The 20411-nt window shown below is 30.3% G+C and overlaps 1 protein-coding gene across 1 annotated transcript; it reads left to right on the forward strand.

Moving 5' to 3' along the window:
- Positions 1–8792: 8792 nt before the first annotated feature.
- Positions 8793–19844, forward strand: LOC128164242 (uncharacterized). The gene is made up of 13 exons (XM_052828011.1): positions 8793–8838; positions 9166–9219; positions 9432–9458; positions 12766–12922; positions 13106–13158; positions 13676–13832; positions 14153–14238; positions 15806–15962; positions 17373–17461; positions 18616–18772; positions 19070–19129; positions 19478–19498; positions 19761–19844. Exons 2-11 carry the CDS (start codon positions 9171–9173, stop codon positions 19116–19118), a joined length of 981 nt encoding a protein of 326 aa, XP_052683971.1. The 5' UTR covers positions 8793–8838; positions 9166–9170; the 3' UTR covers positions 19119–19129; positions 19478–19498; positions 19761–19844.
- The last annotated feature ends 567 nt before the right edge of the window (positions 19845–20411 follow it).

A 20411-nucleotide genomic window follows, 5' to 3' on the forward strand; every position in this document is an offset into this window, starting at 1 on the left:
ACTTCAACCTTTCGGTAGTGACTATGGTAGCATTCACGTCTTTGAAAAATAAGATTTCCTTTCATGTAAACGTTGATCAGCAATAAAACTTTATATATATTTTATTTATATATTATGCTTTTAGGCTCATCGAAAGCGAAGGTTCAAATGATCTTTTCTGATCACCAGTTGTCCGTCGTCTAAAGTTTAAATAAAATAAAAACATATTACCCAAACAAACTCAATTGAAAAGCAATAGTTTCAACTGTGTGATAAAAACAATCGGTATTATGAATTGGATGATATAAATGTAATTTTAATTTTTTTTAATTCCCAGGAGCTTACAGAGTTTTTGGATGGCTTTTAATTCAAAATTTTGCCCTCGGTCACTGATTTTTCAGAGAAGCTATAGCGGAGAAAGACATTTTCATATAAAACTTTAGAAGTAGTATGATTTTTGCAAGATATAGCTTGAGCAAATCTGGTAAAATGGTCAGTTATCAAATCTACCTTTTGATTGCCAAGAACTCAAAAAATCAATACAAACTAACTCCATGGGTCCTTTTAGTAGAAAATTGGAATAAGCTTAGCTGCAGGCGTCACTGGGGGTTTACTGCATACGCATCTGCTAAAAGTCTCTATATGATTGCTCATTTCCCTTACCATTCTTGGCCAATAAAAACGCCGCCAGGCTAATCTTAAGGTTCAATACTTTCTGGGATGTCCTACATCATGTATTCTTTGAAATTCTGTCACTTTAAAAGTGCAGGAATGTCTTTTCTCAATAAAGAAGGTTTTAAAAAAGATCGATTGATTATCTATTGAACCTCTTTGGATTCCCTTTTTACATTTCCTCACTTGGGGCGGAAACTGCTTTTCAGGATTTGGACAACTCGATGTTCATCATATTTCTTGACTGTTCATCTATCCAATCATTGGTGTTTAGTGTGTCAGTAGGGAAGCTATCATCATCGGCCTTTTGAGGTGAACCCTCCTCCGAGATCATCATACAATGGGCGCTTGCAGCTTGACAAAGGCTTTTACAATAAGTAAAAAATAGGCTTTCTGGAGAGACCATCTGCATCACTATTTTAAGAACTATATTTGGTATAGTCATTTATCTGCCCCCAATTTAAACTTATTTATAAATACTATCATATAAAAATCGAATCTTTCAAAATCATAATACAGAGGAGAGGATGTCAATCACTTTTATCTTGATTTTACTCACCATTGCTCATTTGCTGTTTACTGTGGTTTCATTAATATTTGTTGAATACCAATTTTCGTGGATTTTCGTTGTTAAGTTGATCCATGAAATTAAATGTTCATTGAAATGCAATTTCTATTAACATTTTGTATTGAAATGGTCATAGGCCACGAATTTAGGTATCCTTGAAACTGTGATTTTCACTTTATCCACGAAAATTGATACCCTTGAATATTAATGAAACCACAGTATCTATGACGTCAAATAGATGACCAAATTCCCGCAAATTTGCAAACAAATAAAAATATTGTCATCTTTCCTTTATGATTTGTATTTTCGGAAGTATAGAGAGCAGGTCTGCTCAGGTACGAATTTCACCTATGTTTATTCAAAAAATTATACACAACAAACTTAAAAAATGGTACTTAAAGTTTCCCAGTCGAAAAAGCATCGGGAATCACCCATATTTTGCTACAAAACATCAATTTGACAAAATAAGACTATCTTCATGACGTCATTTCTATATTTTGACGTCACTTTGGTGAGAACCTTTTGCACACTTGCACAAATGCATAATACCGGAAACAGTCCAAAGATATTTGTAAGTTGTAATTGGCTGTGACAGCCACCTACCTTTGACCTGTGGCATCCAATTTGTGTTTCAATAAAAAGCTGTCTTACTTCTATGAGTGTCGTCACCTTTTAGTAATGAGTTCAAGGGGGCTATTATCTTGGTAAAGCTCTTCAATAACCAACAATTATAACCAATGAAACCAAGAAACTGGCGTAATTTCTTTACATTCGTCTGGACTGGCCAGTCTTTTTATAGCTAATATATTTTCCGGTTCTCTAACAATATGGCTTAGATATGAAATAGACTGCTTGAAGAATTCGCATTATGATGGTTAAAAGTTGAATTCATGGTGTGCTAACTGTTTAAAAACTTTTTTCAATAGTTGACAATGTTCTTCAAATGTTTTAGAAAATATTAAAATGTCTTTAAGAAAAAAAATCAAACATTCTTTAAGATGAAATTTCACTTTGCATTTTTTCCATTTAGCGTTGAAAAGTATCAGGAACATTAGTGAGTCCAAAACACATCCTATTGCAATCGTAAAATCCTATGTCACCTACATAAAAGAGACTTTTTTGTGTTTTTCCTTCTCTGGTATTTCCAATTGCCAATGTCCAGATCTCATGTACAATTTGATGAAACACTTCGCTTTTTTCAATGTACCGGTATCGAAAATGTCATCAAAATCGGTAGCATACAGCAATCGTTTTTGAGTTTAACATTCATTTATGCAAAAGGAAAAAGATCTGTCAGATTTGAGGGACAATGCAACATTTGACGAATAGTTGCTATTATATCCTATAATAACCCCTGAGTCTAACAAATTTTTACCATGCTTCCTAGCCTCTTCTAACATATTAGGAGGTATTTTCTTAACTCTCTACACCGATATCAATCCCCATTAAAGACCTACAGGCCTTGCCCCTAAAATTCTTAATCACATTTATCTAAAAATGAACAACAATTTAATATAGGTGTAAGAACAGCAAATTTTAATGGTATTTGTGAAACATTTCGTATGATATTAAATGGGCAGTGTTACAACGTATTTTGAAAAATTACGCACTTAGAATTTTTTTTCCAAAAAGCGTTAATTTTGGGACCAATTCAATGCACTTTGAAAATACAATATTTGTTCTCCAAAGTGCGTTTAAATCGTCGATATTAGCGCACTTTAAAAAAAAAATTGTTCAGGGTTTAGACGAAATAATATATAATTTTATATACAGTACTATAAATGATTGTTTTAAATTTAGGTAGCTTTACGTGATATATTTAACAAAAATGCATTCTAAGTTAACCTGATAAACAGTTTCTCAATAAGGATTTTGTTCTTATTAGCTTGCGTTTTTTGAAATTTAGATGAAGAACAACCCGGGGGGATTGAATAATATATCGTTTAATGTAGTACGTAAAAAGCATGACGTTCTGGAAATTACACATTTTATCTGGTTCTTAAAAGTTTTATTTTGATTCTCGCGAGTACGTGAAAACGCCATTTGCAATGCATAGAATTGCATTAAGGGTCGAAATTTACAGACACATGAAAAATTCTGACGGATCAATGTGCAACAAAACCATTGTGACGTCACTCGATTGTATTTCAAAGTATACAGAGGTTTAAATGCGTTAATCTTATGTAATGGTATCATGTATGTATCCATGTACGTTGTGTCTGCAGTATTTTTACAATGCATATATATATATATATATATATAGTCCATAATTATTTTCATCTTGTTTGGTCTCGTAAGAGCATGAAAATCATATTCACATAAAACTACTGGTCCTATAAAAACAGGGTATTACTGGTCTGAGTATCTGAGGCAAAAAAATCCGTTGAATAAATATGCAACTAGTCTGAATTTTCTATTCATACACGCCTTACCAAGAAAGCTCGCTTCGCAATCAGTGGCTGCACACCGGCGAGCCGTGATTGCTATGACGTCACGTTAATAAGCAAAATACCACCATTTCTTAAAAACAAGAAAAAAAATCATCAGTTTTCCTTCCTTTTATTGAGTAGGATATATAGAGCGCATTGTTGCTTACAAACTTTTTTCACCGTTATCATTGTTCATATTATTTGCATAGTATATCAAAAATGGTGTTGGAGCAAGCATGTGCTCGATGTTTACTGTTATTGACTGTTACTTACCTTATTAAATTGTTTTTTGTCAGTGGCGTCATTTATAGGAACTCACTTTTAGACGAAATTTTGGTACAAATTTTGAAATGAAATGTTCAAACGTTCTTAAATCAATTAAATAGCAATGAAGACATATATGTATAAAAAGTGGCAGAGTATCTAATGTTCTTTCCAACAAAATTGAAACAAGGGCTGGTCTCTTTAATAAGGGCCAAGAGACTCGTAAAATCTATTACAAATAACTTAAAAACGATAAAGATTTTGCAATGCATCAAAGAAGCAACGTTGTTGATCGTAACAATATCTGTTTAAAAACTCATAGTCACAACCATTTATGACGTTATTTGGAATTTTTAGGATGCCGAATTCCTTAAAATTTGACCCAAAATAATCTAGAGAAGGAGACATTTTTTTTTTTTTTTTTTTTTTTTTTATTTATGTTTTTTATTCATGACTTTCACAGCTTTCTTACATAATACATTTCTTTTGGAATCTCAACATTTTTTTACATACAATATACATGCAAGAATAGATATATAATAGTTCACAAAGGTGTGAAAGTTTGTTCTTTATGTTTTTAGTGGGGGTGAGAAAGGACAGAAAACATTAAGTGAAATAATATGCATATAAACACAAACAAAAGAAACAAAAGAAGAAAAGCAAATAAAAAATATAACATGCACACCAACTTATAAATTGACAGCTCAAATTTAAGGATTTTCCAATATGTGATTATAATATACACAAACAACAGCATGGACATAATATTTAGCATGTACATGTACATATATTTATTTATGAGAGAAAAGAAGGCGGAGAGAAAAAGCTGACGGGGCAATGGTTGCTTTGCAGCATAGCTGTCTATCAGGGTTTGCTTATCAAAAAGATTTATTTAGATATTTTAAAAAAGCATCATACATTCTTTTAACAAATAGTTGGGGATATAGTAAAGACTTGCTAAATTCTTTCAATAATATTCTCCAAGTGTCTCTCAAATTTTTCAAATTCACAGTTCTTTAAAAGTAAATATTTTTCCACAAGAAGCCTGTTTTCAATTTTCCTTTTGAGTTCCAACACGTTTAAAGTTGGGTAAGTTTTAAGTCTACAAGTGAAAATATACTGTTTTAGAATATAACTTAACAGGTTTTGTATTCTATACATATGGTAGTTTTTATATTTACCAAAAAGTATACTTTGCTTATCAAACATTAGGGATACCCTGTAGTTTCTTAAAAATAACTCTTCAATGTCACTCCATAGTTCTTTTACAAATGGGCATTCCACAAAAAGATGGCTGATTGTTTCAGAATCTTGTTTACAAAAAGAACATTTAGGGGATTCAATAAGTTTAAGCTAATGCAAGTAATAATTTGTTGGTAATATCCTGTGTAAAATTTGGAATTGTAACCAATGGAATTTAGATTCTTGGGTTGTCTTAAAAGGAAGTTCAAATATTTTATACCAATCATTCTCATTAAATATTGTGTCATTCTCTTCCCATTTTAGTATTGCTTTATTTTGGACCCTCTTTTCCCTTATCAATATATTATACATATCTTTACATCCTTTTCTATTTTTGTAGAATATGGCTAATGTGTTTGGGATATATGGTCCAACTGTTGGTTTAATTTCTTTTATATTGCATTCACCTATTCGTTTTAATATACTCTTTTTTAGACCATTATATTCAACAAAGTTAGTTTTAATACCAAGTTCAATTAAAGATTCAAAACTTCTAAAGTCACCATCTATATCAAAAAGGTCAATGATGCAAACAAAACCAGCATTAAAAAAACTTCTCAAAAATATACTTTCCTTGTTTATCTTTACCCTTGGGTTATACCATATGTGTTCAAAAAGTGGATTGGTGTTTTGGGAGATTGTCTCACTTATTTTTATGTAACTTAGGAACACCTCTGACCATTTTTTAAGGAATTCTAGAAGAGAAAATGTCTGCATTGATGATTCTAATCGATTCCACCAATCAAACCACGAATGTCTGTCCCCATTAGGGATCTGCAGGATTGTCCCCTAAAATATTCAATCACTTGTATCTATAAATGAACAACAGATTTAGAGGAGTGTAAAAATAAAAAAAATATAGTATTTTTGAAACCTTTTGTATGAAATTAAAAAAAAGGGGACAAGGAGACTCGTAAACTGTATTATGAATAATTACTTAAAAGCGATAAATATTTAGTAATGCATTAAAGAAGCAAAGTTGTTGATCGTAACAAAATTGAAAAACTCATTTCCACACCCATTTATGACGTAATTAGGGTGTTTTTCTTTATATGAAAGTGGGGGGGGGGGCTGATTTTCATCGTCTCATATAAAAATTTGGATGGAACACGTGTTATTTGTAAGAAGATATTATCTTGTCTTATATTTTGGTCTGCTTGTTATTTGTAAAGTTGACAATTGTTTTTTTATTGCATAAACAAAGAATTTGCAGTGTTGTTTAAGGTTAATGAATTTGATGCTGTCGATTGTTAGCCGGATAAATAAAACAAAAGTGATAAAAAACCAAACTTAAGATTTTAGACAAAACGGTTGTAATAACCAACAAATAAAAACATTAAAGGAAATTCTATCAAACGTGTTCTCATAAGACACCTTGTAGGCATAGTTATCTATTATAAGTAGATATCATAAAAGTAGGTTCAAAGGCACATAGAACACTCACCTTATCAGTTCTGACGTTACATTTCCTAATATAGAATGAAACAGTAACTCATTTTTAAATTCTTTAAAAAATCCGAAGATTCAGTAAAGAAAAATTCTTTCTCAATTATGCCCAGATTAAGAAATATATATATTTATAGACATACTTACCTTTAAAAATAAATCAGACCTCTGAAAGAGAGAAAACTTTTTATCAATTACACTTTAATACAATTACACAATATCTGCTTAACTGGAAAAAAACCAAGACTATTAAATGATTCTTAATTAACGTGCAAAATACATTAACATCATAAAAAAGTGAAATAGACTGAAATACAAAGTTAATCTTTCCTTAAATCGGCCAGGATTTCCAGTGTGAAATAATAAATTGACATTTTCATCATTAAATCATGTAAGCATATCACTTAGGAGCTTGAATATTTTGTCAAAACGTTAGAACATGTATGTACATGTTACCAAAAGTTTTGTTTTTTCAATACCAAAGCAAATGGGGAACACAAATAAAACATTGATTAAAAACAGATTCTTATTACTACAATTGCTTTTAATCTTTGACGGTAAGTTATAAATTTCAAAATGATTCAATTCAAAAGTCGATAACCTGAATAATATGTTGATTATTGTGTTAATTATGCAAATTTTTCAAATACTCAATTTAGATATCTCCTGACACTTTAATATCTTGAAACTTCAAAATTAACTTCAGTCAATGAATAATGTTAATGCGTTCACAGTATTGCAATAATATCAATAACTCTTACTGAAAGTGTTATACTTCGTTCATTAACAGCTTTTAAACGGAAAAAATGCACTCAATAGTCGACTGTTAAAATGATTAGATACTAGTAATATATGTTTAAAATGATTTTGTATGATTTGTGCCAATAGTTGGTTTTTTTGGCATTACACTATTTCATTTAGCTCATAATTAACATGCATAATTATCCTTTTTTTCAAAAGTAAATAGTTAATATAAGCAATTCTTTCAACAAAGTGTTGAAATGATAGATTTATATAAGATTGTAGCAATAAAAGTCACGATATATTCTTTTCTAACTAATGACAAAATAAGATATTTAAGATGTTCAATTATGGGTAACGCAATGTTTGCACTTTTGTAGCACTCTTCGCACAATATCGCTGAACATAACGATCATTATATAACACAAGGCAGTCAACGCTCTCATGACGACTTTATTTTGCGATTTTCACGGGATAAACTAGTTCGAATCAACAATTTTAAGCGAGCAAGGTATAAACTGACTTTGAAAAAATGTACCAGACATATTTAAAAACTGATTTAGGGCTAGAAATATGTGTGAAGAAGAGGTTGTTGTGAACCTCGCTAAAGTTTTTCGTAAGGTATGATTTCTTGTATTCGTATGAGGACGTTTCTAATCCCTCTAAAATGTAAAATTCTAATCCGACGAACACTTTTATCAACAGACATCAATCTCGAACATAAACATGTTAACGTTTTATACACATGATAATTTATGTTTTCTTTTTGAATTTCAAATCTCAATTTCACTCATCATCACCTTACTTTTGCAAACTACATGTAAGAAATATTTTAGCTTTCAATTCGCCCTCTCTCCCATAAAGATATTCAACTTTCCTGTTTGATGCATACATGTAAGCATAAAACATCCATAAATACAGATGTAGGGTTCTTATGTGGTCATGGTTCACAAATTAATGTATAAGATTTACCTACAATCTGTAATGAAGCACACAAGACAGTGCAATTTTAGGATCCAAGAACGTGTACTTATACTAGAGGAAATAAGTGTACTCTGAATCAATATCAGCTGGAACAAAAAAATTAAGAATATAACCAATTAATAAATAATTTCTATATTGTGGAAGAAAACATGCCATCGGTTTGACGCTCCTAGTAGCACATTTGATAACTTTCATAACTAAGTATCTTAGATATTCCATAGGAATTCAATTTAACAGACATCACACGATAAAAGCGAAAATTATCTTGGGAGTTTGTGATGAATCATTTGAACTTCATTCACGATTATTTAATCGGGCAAAGAATTCTTCTTCTTTCATACGACATTTCGCAAGACAACTTGCAATTGAACAACCCTTGTTGAAACATATTCGAATTCTTATCAAACCGTGTGACCTTGCAATCGTTATGCTTACAACACGTAATCGGCTATCTCTCGCATATAAAACTCCAAAATCGTTACCATTGCCTTTACAACTTAGAGGACGCCTAAAGTAAGATCATCCGCGTTTGTGAACAATAGGACTTCTAGAATATTCATTTTTGTTTTACTGCTCATTCTTTTAGTTTGATTTTCTCTTCTTTCATATTGAATTTAAATAGAAAAATTGTAAATTTTTCTGACTCTACATCACTAAGTTTTTGTGTTTAAGTTTGTAACAATAGTAAATTTCCTTGAAAAAAGAGTTTTATACAAAAGATTAAGGAAACATTTCAATCGTTAAAACCGAAATATTTTGAATTCTTCTTGACTGAAAAATTATTAGACCTTTAACAATAGCCTACATATTTATAAAAAATATTGTTGTTTTTTTTTACAGTTAAGATGAAGTGTTTAATCATATTTCTGTTACCCGTTGCCTTTGCTGCCTCAGGTAACTTTTCTTTAATTTAAGAAAAAATTACTTTGTATGATAATAATGTTATAATTTTTCATTTTTATGTTACATTAGATAAGAAAGCCAAATCATGTGGAAATGAAAATTCATGTGATTTTAAATGTTTAAGATACATGTATTATTTTTACTTTTTTAAAATAATACTTTCACTTTTCAGATTTTGAATTTGAATTTCTTTATTATTTTAGTGGAACAGAAGAGGCTCGTGTTTGACAGTAAGTTTGTCATCTTTGCATCAAAATTTTAGTGGGAAAGGTCTGTTGAATATTAATTTGGTTTGGTAACAAGATACATTATGTTAAAGCCCATTATTGATATTCACGTTTAAGAATAACTAAAAAAACTATAATATATAATCGTACTCTTTTGTTATCAATAATCACAGGATGTATGCCTATCTTGAAGTTCTCCTCAAAGACAGCTTAAAGGTGCTTAAAGGTAGCTTAAAGCCAATCTTAAAGCCAAATCTAAGCTAAAAATGCTGCTTAAAGATGGCTAAAGGAAAGCGTAAGATGATCTAAATGTGCTTTAAGGCAGTTTAAAGACTATTTTTAAGCGACCATGAAGCCACCTTTACGAACAACATATTAGTCTTTAATGTCAAAACTTCTTTCAGCTACATTCAAACCATTAAAAAAATCAATATTGTGCTTACTTTACCAACAAAATTTATTAACTATATGACAATTTAATCAATTGTGATTAATGGACAGATATATTTAACCCTTATGCAAAGTATTTATTTTACAATAGCATAGCCGTGCGTCTGAAACGAAGACACACCTGTTGTGTATATCCGAAGTATAAGCTATATTTGGGCTCGGGTCGAAAACATGAAGAGGATTCAGCAAGCCTAGCCCTCTGTTACGTTTTCTTAACCCGCCTAAATATAGCTTAATTCATAATTTCAAGACAGTAACCATGTATTTTATATCAATTACCCTTAATATGTGATGTTATATATTTATTTATTCATTTTACTTAAATATGTTTGAATGTTTTAATAATACTATAAAGATCACCATTTCCGCCGTTGTCAAATAAAAAATAGCCATTATCTGACAAATCTGGGAAATTGGGAATACAAAAAACAACTTTGATAAGACCCCTGAAACAAACCAGGAGGTAAAAGGTTTTTTTAATTTGACCATTTGATGCCTTTTAGCAATAACTTTAATATATAGAACAGAAAAAGAAATCCCTAGGGCAGAAGTTTAAAAAAAAATGTAAAAAATGTGCAAAATTGATATATTTCAGGCAAAATCCCATAGAGTCCTATGTTAAAAATTAACAAACTTTGAGATGACCCCTTAAACAAACGGTGTGGTAAATGTCTTATTTTTTTTTATCTTAAAATAATAATTATATCAGTTGAAATTCGAGTAAAAATTTTCATTCAAAAATCTAGGGCAGAACAAATTAGACCCGGCCTCGTTAAATTAGATGTACACAAAGAAATGAAAGCATGTCTAGTCAAACAACGCAGCCTTTATAACAAGAGAAGTTGAGTCTACATGAACATGTACTGAAGTTAAGTAAATAATGTATATTCTATCGCAAGTTGCCATAATTCTAAGACGGAAAGAGTATTTAAAACTATTTCTAAAAGTAAAAAAAAGAGATATAATGCTTAACCTGGGACCCTAGGTTTACTAGCACTAGCTCACTTTCAGTGTTCCACGGGAACTCATGTATGACAGGGTTTTATATCCTATTAGCCACTGGCTATTGAATCAATGTAATGTGTATGTATTTTTAACTTAAAAAGGCTTTGACTTCTATTCAGTTTGTAACAATAATTTATACCTATTTGCATGAATGCATGTATTTAGAATGAATTACGTTACGCGGTCTGTAGTCAAAAAATACAATAAACCAGGCCCCGCCGTCACCAACTTTCCTCAAGTCAATACTCAGCCTCAAATCTGAGGTTTGACCTCAAATTTATGCACTTTTCTTTAAAGGATTTGAGTTGAGGAATGAGTTGAGGGATTCGAAAATTTTGGTGACGGTGGAGCCTGATTGGATACTGTTAGGGTTACTTGTACTAAGTTCATAAATAAGTTTAATTTAATCTAATTCACAACTATAAAATGCAAGGAAGAAAACGAAATTAATTTTGTAAAACATAAATTGAAACTATCCAGGTAGCAAGTATTCGCATTTTACTGGTGTACATGATCACAGCTGATTTGAAAAAAAAAATATTGATTGTTATACATTTACAAGAAATAATCTTAAATAACGAATCAAATTACAGAAAAGCTCGTTGCAAAGTAACGGATTTATATTCTTTTAATGTCAGTTAAAGCTAGACGTTCCTGTAAGAATCAGACTTCTTAAACCAAAAACAAGATTAACTAATACAAAAAGATACAAAAAATCAAATAATTCTTGGTACGACTTCAAACAATCTGATTGAGTTCAAATAAAAAAGAACAAAAACCTAAACAGTTAAAAGAACGATTTAACCAAAATATCCGAATGTGTTCAAATACGACCTACCAATTGATTGGAAACGGAAGACCCTAATGATGTATGGTTAAATGTGTAATTGCATACATGCTTTTGAAATTATCAATTCTATAACAAACAATATCACCAATAACCGATGACGTGTTATCTTTATGTGCAATTGCAAATGATCTGTACATGCACTGTATATGATGTACAGCGGGCCTAATGTTTGTGTGTGTGACATATATACATATTACCCGTTATAAATATGTATTTAATAACCACCCATTTATGATTACTGTAATAAATTACTTTTTTGATTTTAAACACGCTAAAGAAATAAATATTTATATTTTGCTTTTATAATCATAAATTAGTTAGATATTGTTTAATTGCTTTTTGGTTCTTTTATCCAATCTCATTTGGTGTCCAAATTTATATATATATATATATATATATATATATATATATATATATATATATATATATATATATATATATATATATATATAATTTAAAAATGATAAATATCCAGAATAAAATCACAAATTGATCCTATTAACCGCAAACGTTTTCGCCATTCCTGGCTCTTCAGGCAACTGCCTGAAGAGCCAGGAATGGCGAAAACGTTTGCGGTTAATAGGATCAATTTGTGATTTTATTCTGGATATTTATCATTTTTAAATTATTTAAAACTGTGCCGATTTATTTTTTGTTGTATTGGGAAATTATATATATATATATATATATATATAATTTAAAAATGATAAATATCCAGAATAAAATCACAAATTGATCCTATTAACCGCAAACGTTTTCGCCATTCCTGGCTCTTCAGGCAACTGCCTGAAGAGCCAGGAATGGCGAAAACGTTTGCGGTTAATAGGATCAATTTGTGATTTTATTCTGGATATTTATCATTTTTAAATTATTTAAAACTGTGCCGATTTATTTTTTGTTGTATTGGGAAATTATATATATATATATATATATATATATATATATATATATATATATATATATATATATATATATATATATATAATCTAAAATATTCCTTTTTAGCACTCCTGAACGGCCAAGAAGCTAGAAATGTTATCGATCAACTGGTGGTATTCTTATCATCTGACAACAGCGAGGCCAAATGTGAATCTGAATGTCATACCGTAATTGCAAACCCCCAGTCTACAATCCAACATTTGTGTCCTTTTATGTGCCACCTGTAAGATATTTGAAAGAAAAGAAAAGATTTTTGTTAGAAATAGGATGTGTCATTATTTATTTCTTCAAAAAATTTGCGGTAACTGTGATTGGTAGTGAGAGTTGAATATATCATCTACATTTTAAATATAGGATGTTTTAAAATTTCCATAAAACACTCTAAAATAACGATTTCCTTTTTTAGCGCTCAGCAGACTATTAGTGGACTTCATCACACCAAACGACTTGTTTTTGACAGTAAGTCGTAATCTGTGATAATTCTCCTTTTTATTCAATATTGCAGAAAAAATAAAATTTGTTCTTATCTAGAGGAGACCATTTCAACTCTTTTGTATTAATAATAGACTATGTATTGTATCCTGTGCAGAAGCAATAGAAGACGAATTTCAATTTTTGTTGCATTGTATATATTTCTCAAAACTCAGAACCGAAATCTTTACAAATTTTGGCTTTAATAACCAATTACTTAACATGTAAGACTCAGATTGAACAAGTTTTATCTTTTCCGACTTTTCTAGACAAACTACCCAATTTTTTTATCCGGCTTTAATGTGTAAACAATTTATCTTATTAAAAAAAAACGATGCGTTAAGCTATTATTTGTGTATATTCATGTTTATAAAGTGACATATAGGTTCAATCGTCCGGTGTTTATTCCTTCAATTATTATAAATGAAAAATAATAATGTCTCTGTTATTGTTTATGAAACACATGTAAGTATAATAAATAATTTACTCACTTACTCATACTTAGCTTTCCTCAATGGGGAGGAGGGGAGACGCCTTATTGATCAACTAGTGGAACAGCTCGGAACTGACGATAACTATGCAAAATGCGAACAGGAATGTCACGTGTTGATTCGGAATCAGCAGTCCGTGATGCAGCATCTCTGTCCCTTCACGTGTCACTTGTGCGTAGATTTTTATTAAATTATTTTTTTAACATTTTGTGATAACGAAAATTAAAAAAGAAACCCGTTGGTCCATGCTTATATTTTATAGATTTCTAATGCATTTTACACACAATGATTTGTTCCGTCATCTGTTATTTTATTTATATTTGCTGCATATGAATGTTTGTCAATTTCGCCTTGTAGTGTTTGTACATATTCAGCACTTAAAAGGAGAGGAAAGAAAAGAAACACATACTATCTGATTACAAATTGCACATAAAAAGGTATACCTATGACTTTATTTTGCATTAATGAATATTTATGTATTCCAAATGCAGGGCAATCGACGCTATTAAGAATCTACATAGCCCATCATCGAACCCTGCAGGAACTGGAGCAGTAGCAAAACGTCTGGTCTTAGGAAGTATGTATATGATGTAAAAACATAAGTAAAATTAATGTTAATATAAAGTAATTTAACTCACACATGTAATCAAAATATATATACTTGTGCCATGCAAGTCAAATGTATTGTCGTCAATAAAGAATTCCCGGGTTTATTTTTCCAACTGTTATTTAACGTTAAGTTGTCATGATTGCAATTTTTTTCACTATACTGCGAAAAAAAAAAATACGCACAAACATTCCATGTCTCTTAATTGCTCTTTTTTCTTATAGGATATATAATTCATATAATCTAAGGAAGTATGGTCGCAGATATTCTAGACTAAACTAACCCCTTTCGGATGAAGAATAATTTTAAAAAAATCTTAAAGGGGCATGGTCACGATTCTGATCGATTGTTTTTTGGATTTTAATGCTTACAATGCCTTAGTAAGGCATTTTTAATAGGCAACCAAACTTTTAGTGTCATTTGTTGAGTTATAAGCAGATTGCAGAGCTTAAAAATCTTTGCTATGTAAACAAAGTGTTTGATTACAATTTGAATGTTGAAGTGAAAATTCCAGTTTTAGACCTCAAATAAATGTGCTAATCATTTGGAACTGTTTATTTATGCTTAATATGAAGAAAAAGAAGATAAACAAATCAGCTTGAAAAAGAGTTTTTGCTGGTATATTGAACCTATGTAAACAAAAACAGGGTACGAGCCTTGTATCTTACTTAAAACTCATCGACTGGCACCCACATTTCATTTTATCATTAGAAATGCATTCCCTAGGCATTGTAAATAATAAATGCAGAAAAATAAAATTTGACCAAAATCGTGACCATGTCCCTTTAACCTTAAATCATTATAATATAGGGCTTTTTTCATTTTTGTTTTATTTTATTCTGTACAATTATAGAGATTAATGTTACAATTAATAAATTACATGATCAAAAGTATATATGCCTACTGTAGACAAGGTTATTATCGCCCCATGGGCGGTTCGCCCTTCTAGACTTGCAAACAGTTGTGGTCTATCAAGAATTCGCCCAGACACTGTTGTGTTAAAAGATATAAGATAAAAGATAAGATTAACACTAAAATCGTTCTAATACAGTCAGTGCAAGCAAATCTTTTACAACTTGCACCATATCATACATAACATTGAAAACTAATAATGTACAATGCAGCACTGACGTCTCGAAGCAAATCATTTTTATTCTTAAAGCATATCATACCATACCATAGCAAAGCATACGATATAAATTGAACTTTTCAAAAATAAATTTATTTGAAAAAAAAAATGTTTTCATTGCAGATGAGTGTTAGAGTTTCTTAATTTTGTTATATTGCTTCAAAATGTTTGGAACTTTTGTCTATATGAAGTGTTTTTGTTCAAAATTTATCAAATAGCATATTTCTTTCGGACTTTCATTTCATTTTCTCATTGCATAGCATACATGTACTTGTACAAATCTCATAGCATTCAATATTAAACTCTAACAGCATATTATTGCACATCATATCATAGAATAAAACTTTAAAAGTTATGCGTGAAATAATATTATAATATAGTTTATATCATTTATTTTATTACATTTAGATTTCATAAACACGGAAGAAACATCTAGGATCATTGACCAACTCGTGGCTACTCTCGGGGCTGACGAATCTGAACAGGCCTGTGAGACCCATTGTCACACCTTAATCAAAAGCTCTACATCAGTCTTCCAGCACATGTGTCCCTTCCTCTGCCACTCGTAAGTGCCGCAAAAATGTCATTTGACATTTCAATACTTTAGAAGCACATACTGTAGAAGCACCTTTTTTCTTTGGGTCTAAATTTTGTTCTAGAACCAAAAAAACTTTCGTTGGCATTCAATTTTGTCAAACTGTAATCTTTAAAATGTATCATGTATCAACTCTGTATTTTTTACAACTTGGGTTAAAAATTAGTCATGGATTAAATTTTGTTGGTTTATACTGCCAACGAAAATGAGGAAATTAAATCCCCTAACGAATACATTTCATTCTAAGGGCTAAAGTTTTTCTGCTTTTAAACAAAAACAAGTTTGTTGGCATTTTATTTCCTTATATTGTAATCCTTAAAGTATATCAAGTATTAGTTCTTTATCTATGAACACAAGGGATATGGCCATTTTTTGAAGAAACATGTCATAAATTTTAGCTTTAAAAGAACTACGTACATTTTCAGTCAAAGTTTGCCTTATTGTAGAGTGATTTTTGAAAATATCACAAACAATTGAAATATGTGTAATGTGCAATGTGCAATTTTTCATTATCAAACCAAATCTTATGAACATACCAAAATGTTAAAATCTTAATTGTTTTTCTGAAACAAGAGAAAAGTGCATAACTTGGTTCTGTATATGCACACATGTTCATTATGGTGTATATTTTGATTAGATCTAAGCAACTTTTGAATTTTGTGGAAAATATTGAAAGAAACTGTCCCTTCTTCTTTTAATATTTTCCTGCACGTTGATACAGAACTCTTCTTCTTAGGAAGATTGATGTAGTTAAGATATGGCCTCGACCAATCGTTTTTTAAAAAGAAAACGGATATGACCCTTAGTTCACGATTCACTTTTTTTTTATTAACATTCATTTAAATGAAACGTTATTGAAGCCGTTTAAATGATTTGCATAGTAAATGCTTCCAAGAAAGTAAGTCATTTATTATTAAAATGATCGACTTGATATTCCTGATAGGGATTTAGACTTTAAATTACAAAGAAACCCTGTGTTTCAATCCTAAGTGAAGGGCTATTTTTATTGCAATACAACTGAACAAACATTTGCATTTAATTAGATGGTCTTAAAGTTTGACGTGATTCACAGGTTGTATATAGTTCAGTAATTAAGCTTTATTGTCTTGGAAATTAGATTATTCACCAAAATATTTTGAAAGTAACTCGTATAACGCTTCTGGTATATATGCTTTGATTATACTCCAAACTAATATTTTAATCAGAATAAATGAGTAACAAGTTACATGTAAAGCATTAAAAAAAGAATTTCAATGCACTTTCATTTCATAAGGAATAAACGTTAACTCAACCAGAATTTTCGAATGTTTGAATTTTTAAATGTTTGAATTATTAAACTTTTGAAATTTTGAATTATGAAATTTTTGAATTATGAAACAGGGCCCAGGCTGTTATCAACAGCTTTGGCCATCACTCCACTACACCGCCACCAGCACCAGGAAATCCAGCCAAAAGAGTCCTTCTCGACAGTAGGTCTTCCTTTTTTATGAAATCATATTTCTATGCAAAAATATGAATCGTTTTTTTGACAAACATTAAGTTATATTGAGTTTTTCTGAAATTTGATTTTAAATATTTAGATTTCGATAACAAAAACTATTAGTTTAAAAAATATCATCCTTGTTTTTGTTTCTTTCTGTAGCATTTATTTACCAAATCACTTCTTAATTTTGCCAATCTAAAATAAATGAATAAGAAATACTCAAGGAACATCATTGTTAAATTGTTTACATTTTAATTAATATGGATAATACAATATCAGTAAATCTTTCGCAATGCTATCAGTCTGCACGACACTGCTGGCTATAGATTAACATCATATGTCAATAACAAATCACATATTGTAAATTCATTCTATTACGTCGGAACTTATTTCCGCGATCCCCCTGTTTCGTATCAAATAGAAAAAATATAAAATCGCAAACACGGAACATTTATTTAAAAATTATTATAGTTCCCAACTCTTAGAAAATAATGGCGATATTTAAAAATCTGCGATGGGTGCTTCCTACGATTTTACGCGGATATAAATTCCACGCATTTAGTTAGGAATTTACAGTACTGATTTATTTACAGCTTTTGTTAAAATGTCAAACAGTACATCAAATTACTACACGTGTAAGTCAATACCTAGTATGCGACAATCCTGAACCTTTTGTAAGAAATTGCTTAATATTTATTGAATAATGATACCACAATACTTACGAATGATGGACATTTTCTGTACTGACTATGTATGAATGAATTAATATTTAAGTAACTACAATGCAAATTTGTATAAAGAATTATGAAATGCATTGAAATGATGGACGCCCTATGTATGACGTATTATATACAATATAATTAATACTTGATATACTGTAAAAGGTACTACATTTGGCTGTGTATTTTTAGCGCTTTAGGTGGAATGCTGCTTCCGCTAAATCAAATTTCTAAATGCCATACATAAACATGTATGCATAATGATAGTCACATTCAGGAATACGCTTATTCAAGTCTACGACAACTTGTTCAAAAACAAATTTCCGCAAAATATCGTACACGCCAAATAAAGTACGTTTACATGTGCTATAACTGTTTTATGAATATGTTTTGCATTTCTGTGTTCTTCGTGATATTGAAGCTTTGTTGAACAACCAAGAAGTTACAAACATTGTCGACCAGCTTGCAGCCATGCTTACTTCTGGTACAGCGTATGGCGCCTGTGAAAAGGAATGCCATGTTTTGATCAGAGATCAAACATCTGTTGTCCAGCATCTGTGCCCCTTCCTGTGTCACTCGTATGTATTCGTAGTGACTACAAACTGTTAATTGGAACATTTATTGACATAATATACGATTTTAAAAAAAAATATATTCTATGAATTTTTTGTTCTTAAAATGCTATTTTTTCTTCACGGTTTGAAAAAGCATATAGTGGAAAACTAAAGTCGAAGGTACTTTTTGGACAATAATTGACAAACTACAGATATATATATATATATATATATATATATATATATATATATATATATATATATATATATATATATATATATATATATACGTGTGTGACAAACCTTCGATTTTTATTTTAGAGCTCAGGCACTTTTAGGAAATTTACACCATACAACAGTAGCTGCATAAAAATATCGAAAGTAAGTAAAGAACATGTACCACTAGGATATTGAAAATTACATGAAAAATAATGTGTTTATGAATACAATTTCAAGCATTTTCCACGGATAGTTTAGGACCCTCTAAAAATGCACACAGACCTCAGAGCAAATTTAGTAAGCTGAATATTGATAATTGAACATGCAAAGGCGATTTTTAAAATTTCAGGTATTTTACATTTTATGTAACATATTCTATGGATGTAAAAGAGACTTATAAAATAATTTCTTTTTGCAACACTTATTTAAATGTTTTTCAAAAATGTGTTGATATGCCATATTAAACGGAATATAGTCGCTAGTCTGCAAACTTTTTTTTTCCGATTTCAGACAGTTGGTAATCCCAGAAAGGTATGTCCAAATACAAAGATCACAAAAAGTCGAATTGGTCTAATTCTACTCAATTCAATTTCCTTAATACCTAAAAAAAGTTTGAAATGTTGCTTTTTCAAAAAATAGTTTTTTGAAAAACCTACTGTAGATTGCATATCTAAAAGATATCCATACGTAAAAAATGGCTATTTCTTGCTCTGTTTTGTGTTACATGTAATTACGTTTAATGATGACAATTATTTCAATTTATTATGTATTTCAAACTGTTTTCCCTTTTCAGTGCCCATTCTGTGAATGTAAATGAAAAACATCCAAATATGAGATCTATTGAATCTACAAAATAAAAAAAATCATGTCCAGGGTAGCATCGATGTTTGTTGTTTTCAAGGTATATAGGTATTACATATGTGTTTGTTGGATCATACATATATGTATCATGATCTTACAGGTTTTTGTTAAATTCCTTGTTTGGAACTTGTCATGTTCTACTTCAAGTTACCAATTGTTACATTACCTCTTATAACAAAATCACTTTGAATTACGTTTGTTGCTAAACAAAGTATGTAACGTTGTATTTCTCACAGAATAAATCCAATTAAGAAATAAACAGCAATTTAAAACGTTCACTGGGATATGAAGTTGGTTGGTCATGTGATCAAATCCTGTGAAGCCCGAAGGGCTTCTCAGTAGATTTGATCACGTACCAACCAACTTCATAATCCGGCGAACTTTTAAACATTGCTCTTGATTACTTATATTTACGTTTGAAAGAGACAAATCGTTCAGAACTGTTAAAATAACCGAGATTTTATGTTTACAATAATCCAAGCGACAAGCGATGAGCGCGTGTTATGATCATTGTGACGTCACGGAAAAGTTCATACAGAATTGAACGTTTTCGCTTTTCTATAAGTTCATGTAAGGAAAAATA

Source organism: Crassostrea angulata, chromosome 9 (assembly GCF_025612915.1).
Source record: "Crassostrea angulata isolate pt1a10 chromosome 9, ASM2561291v2, whole genome shotgun sequence".
Taxonomy (NCBI): Eukaryota; Metazoa; Mollusca; class Bivalvia; order Ostreida; family Ostreidae; genus Magallana; species Magallana angulata.

Bases quoted from the DNA above. Each gene is read 5' to 3' on its own strand.
- LOC128164242 (XM_052828011.1), top strand. From the start codon at position 9,171: ATGAAGTGTTTAATCATATTTCTGTTACCCGTTGCCTTTGCTGCCTCA. The intron at 14,239-15,805 runs GTATGTATATGA...TATTACATTTAG, and splicing joins AAAACGTCTGGTCTTAGGAA to ATTTCATAAACACGGAAGAA. The intron at 18,773-19,069 runs GTATGTATTCGT...TTTTTATTTTAG, and splicing joins TGCCCCTTCCTGTGTCACTC to AGCTCAGGCACTTTTAGGAA.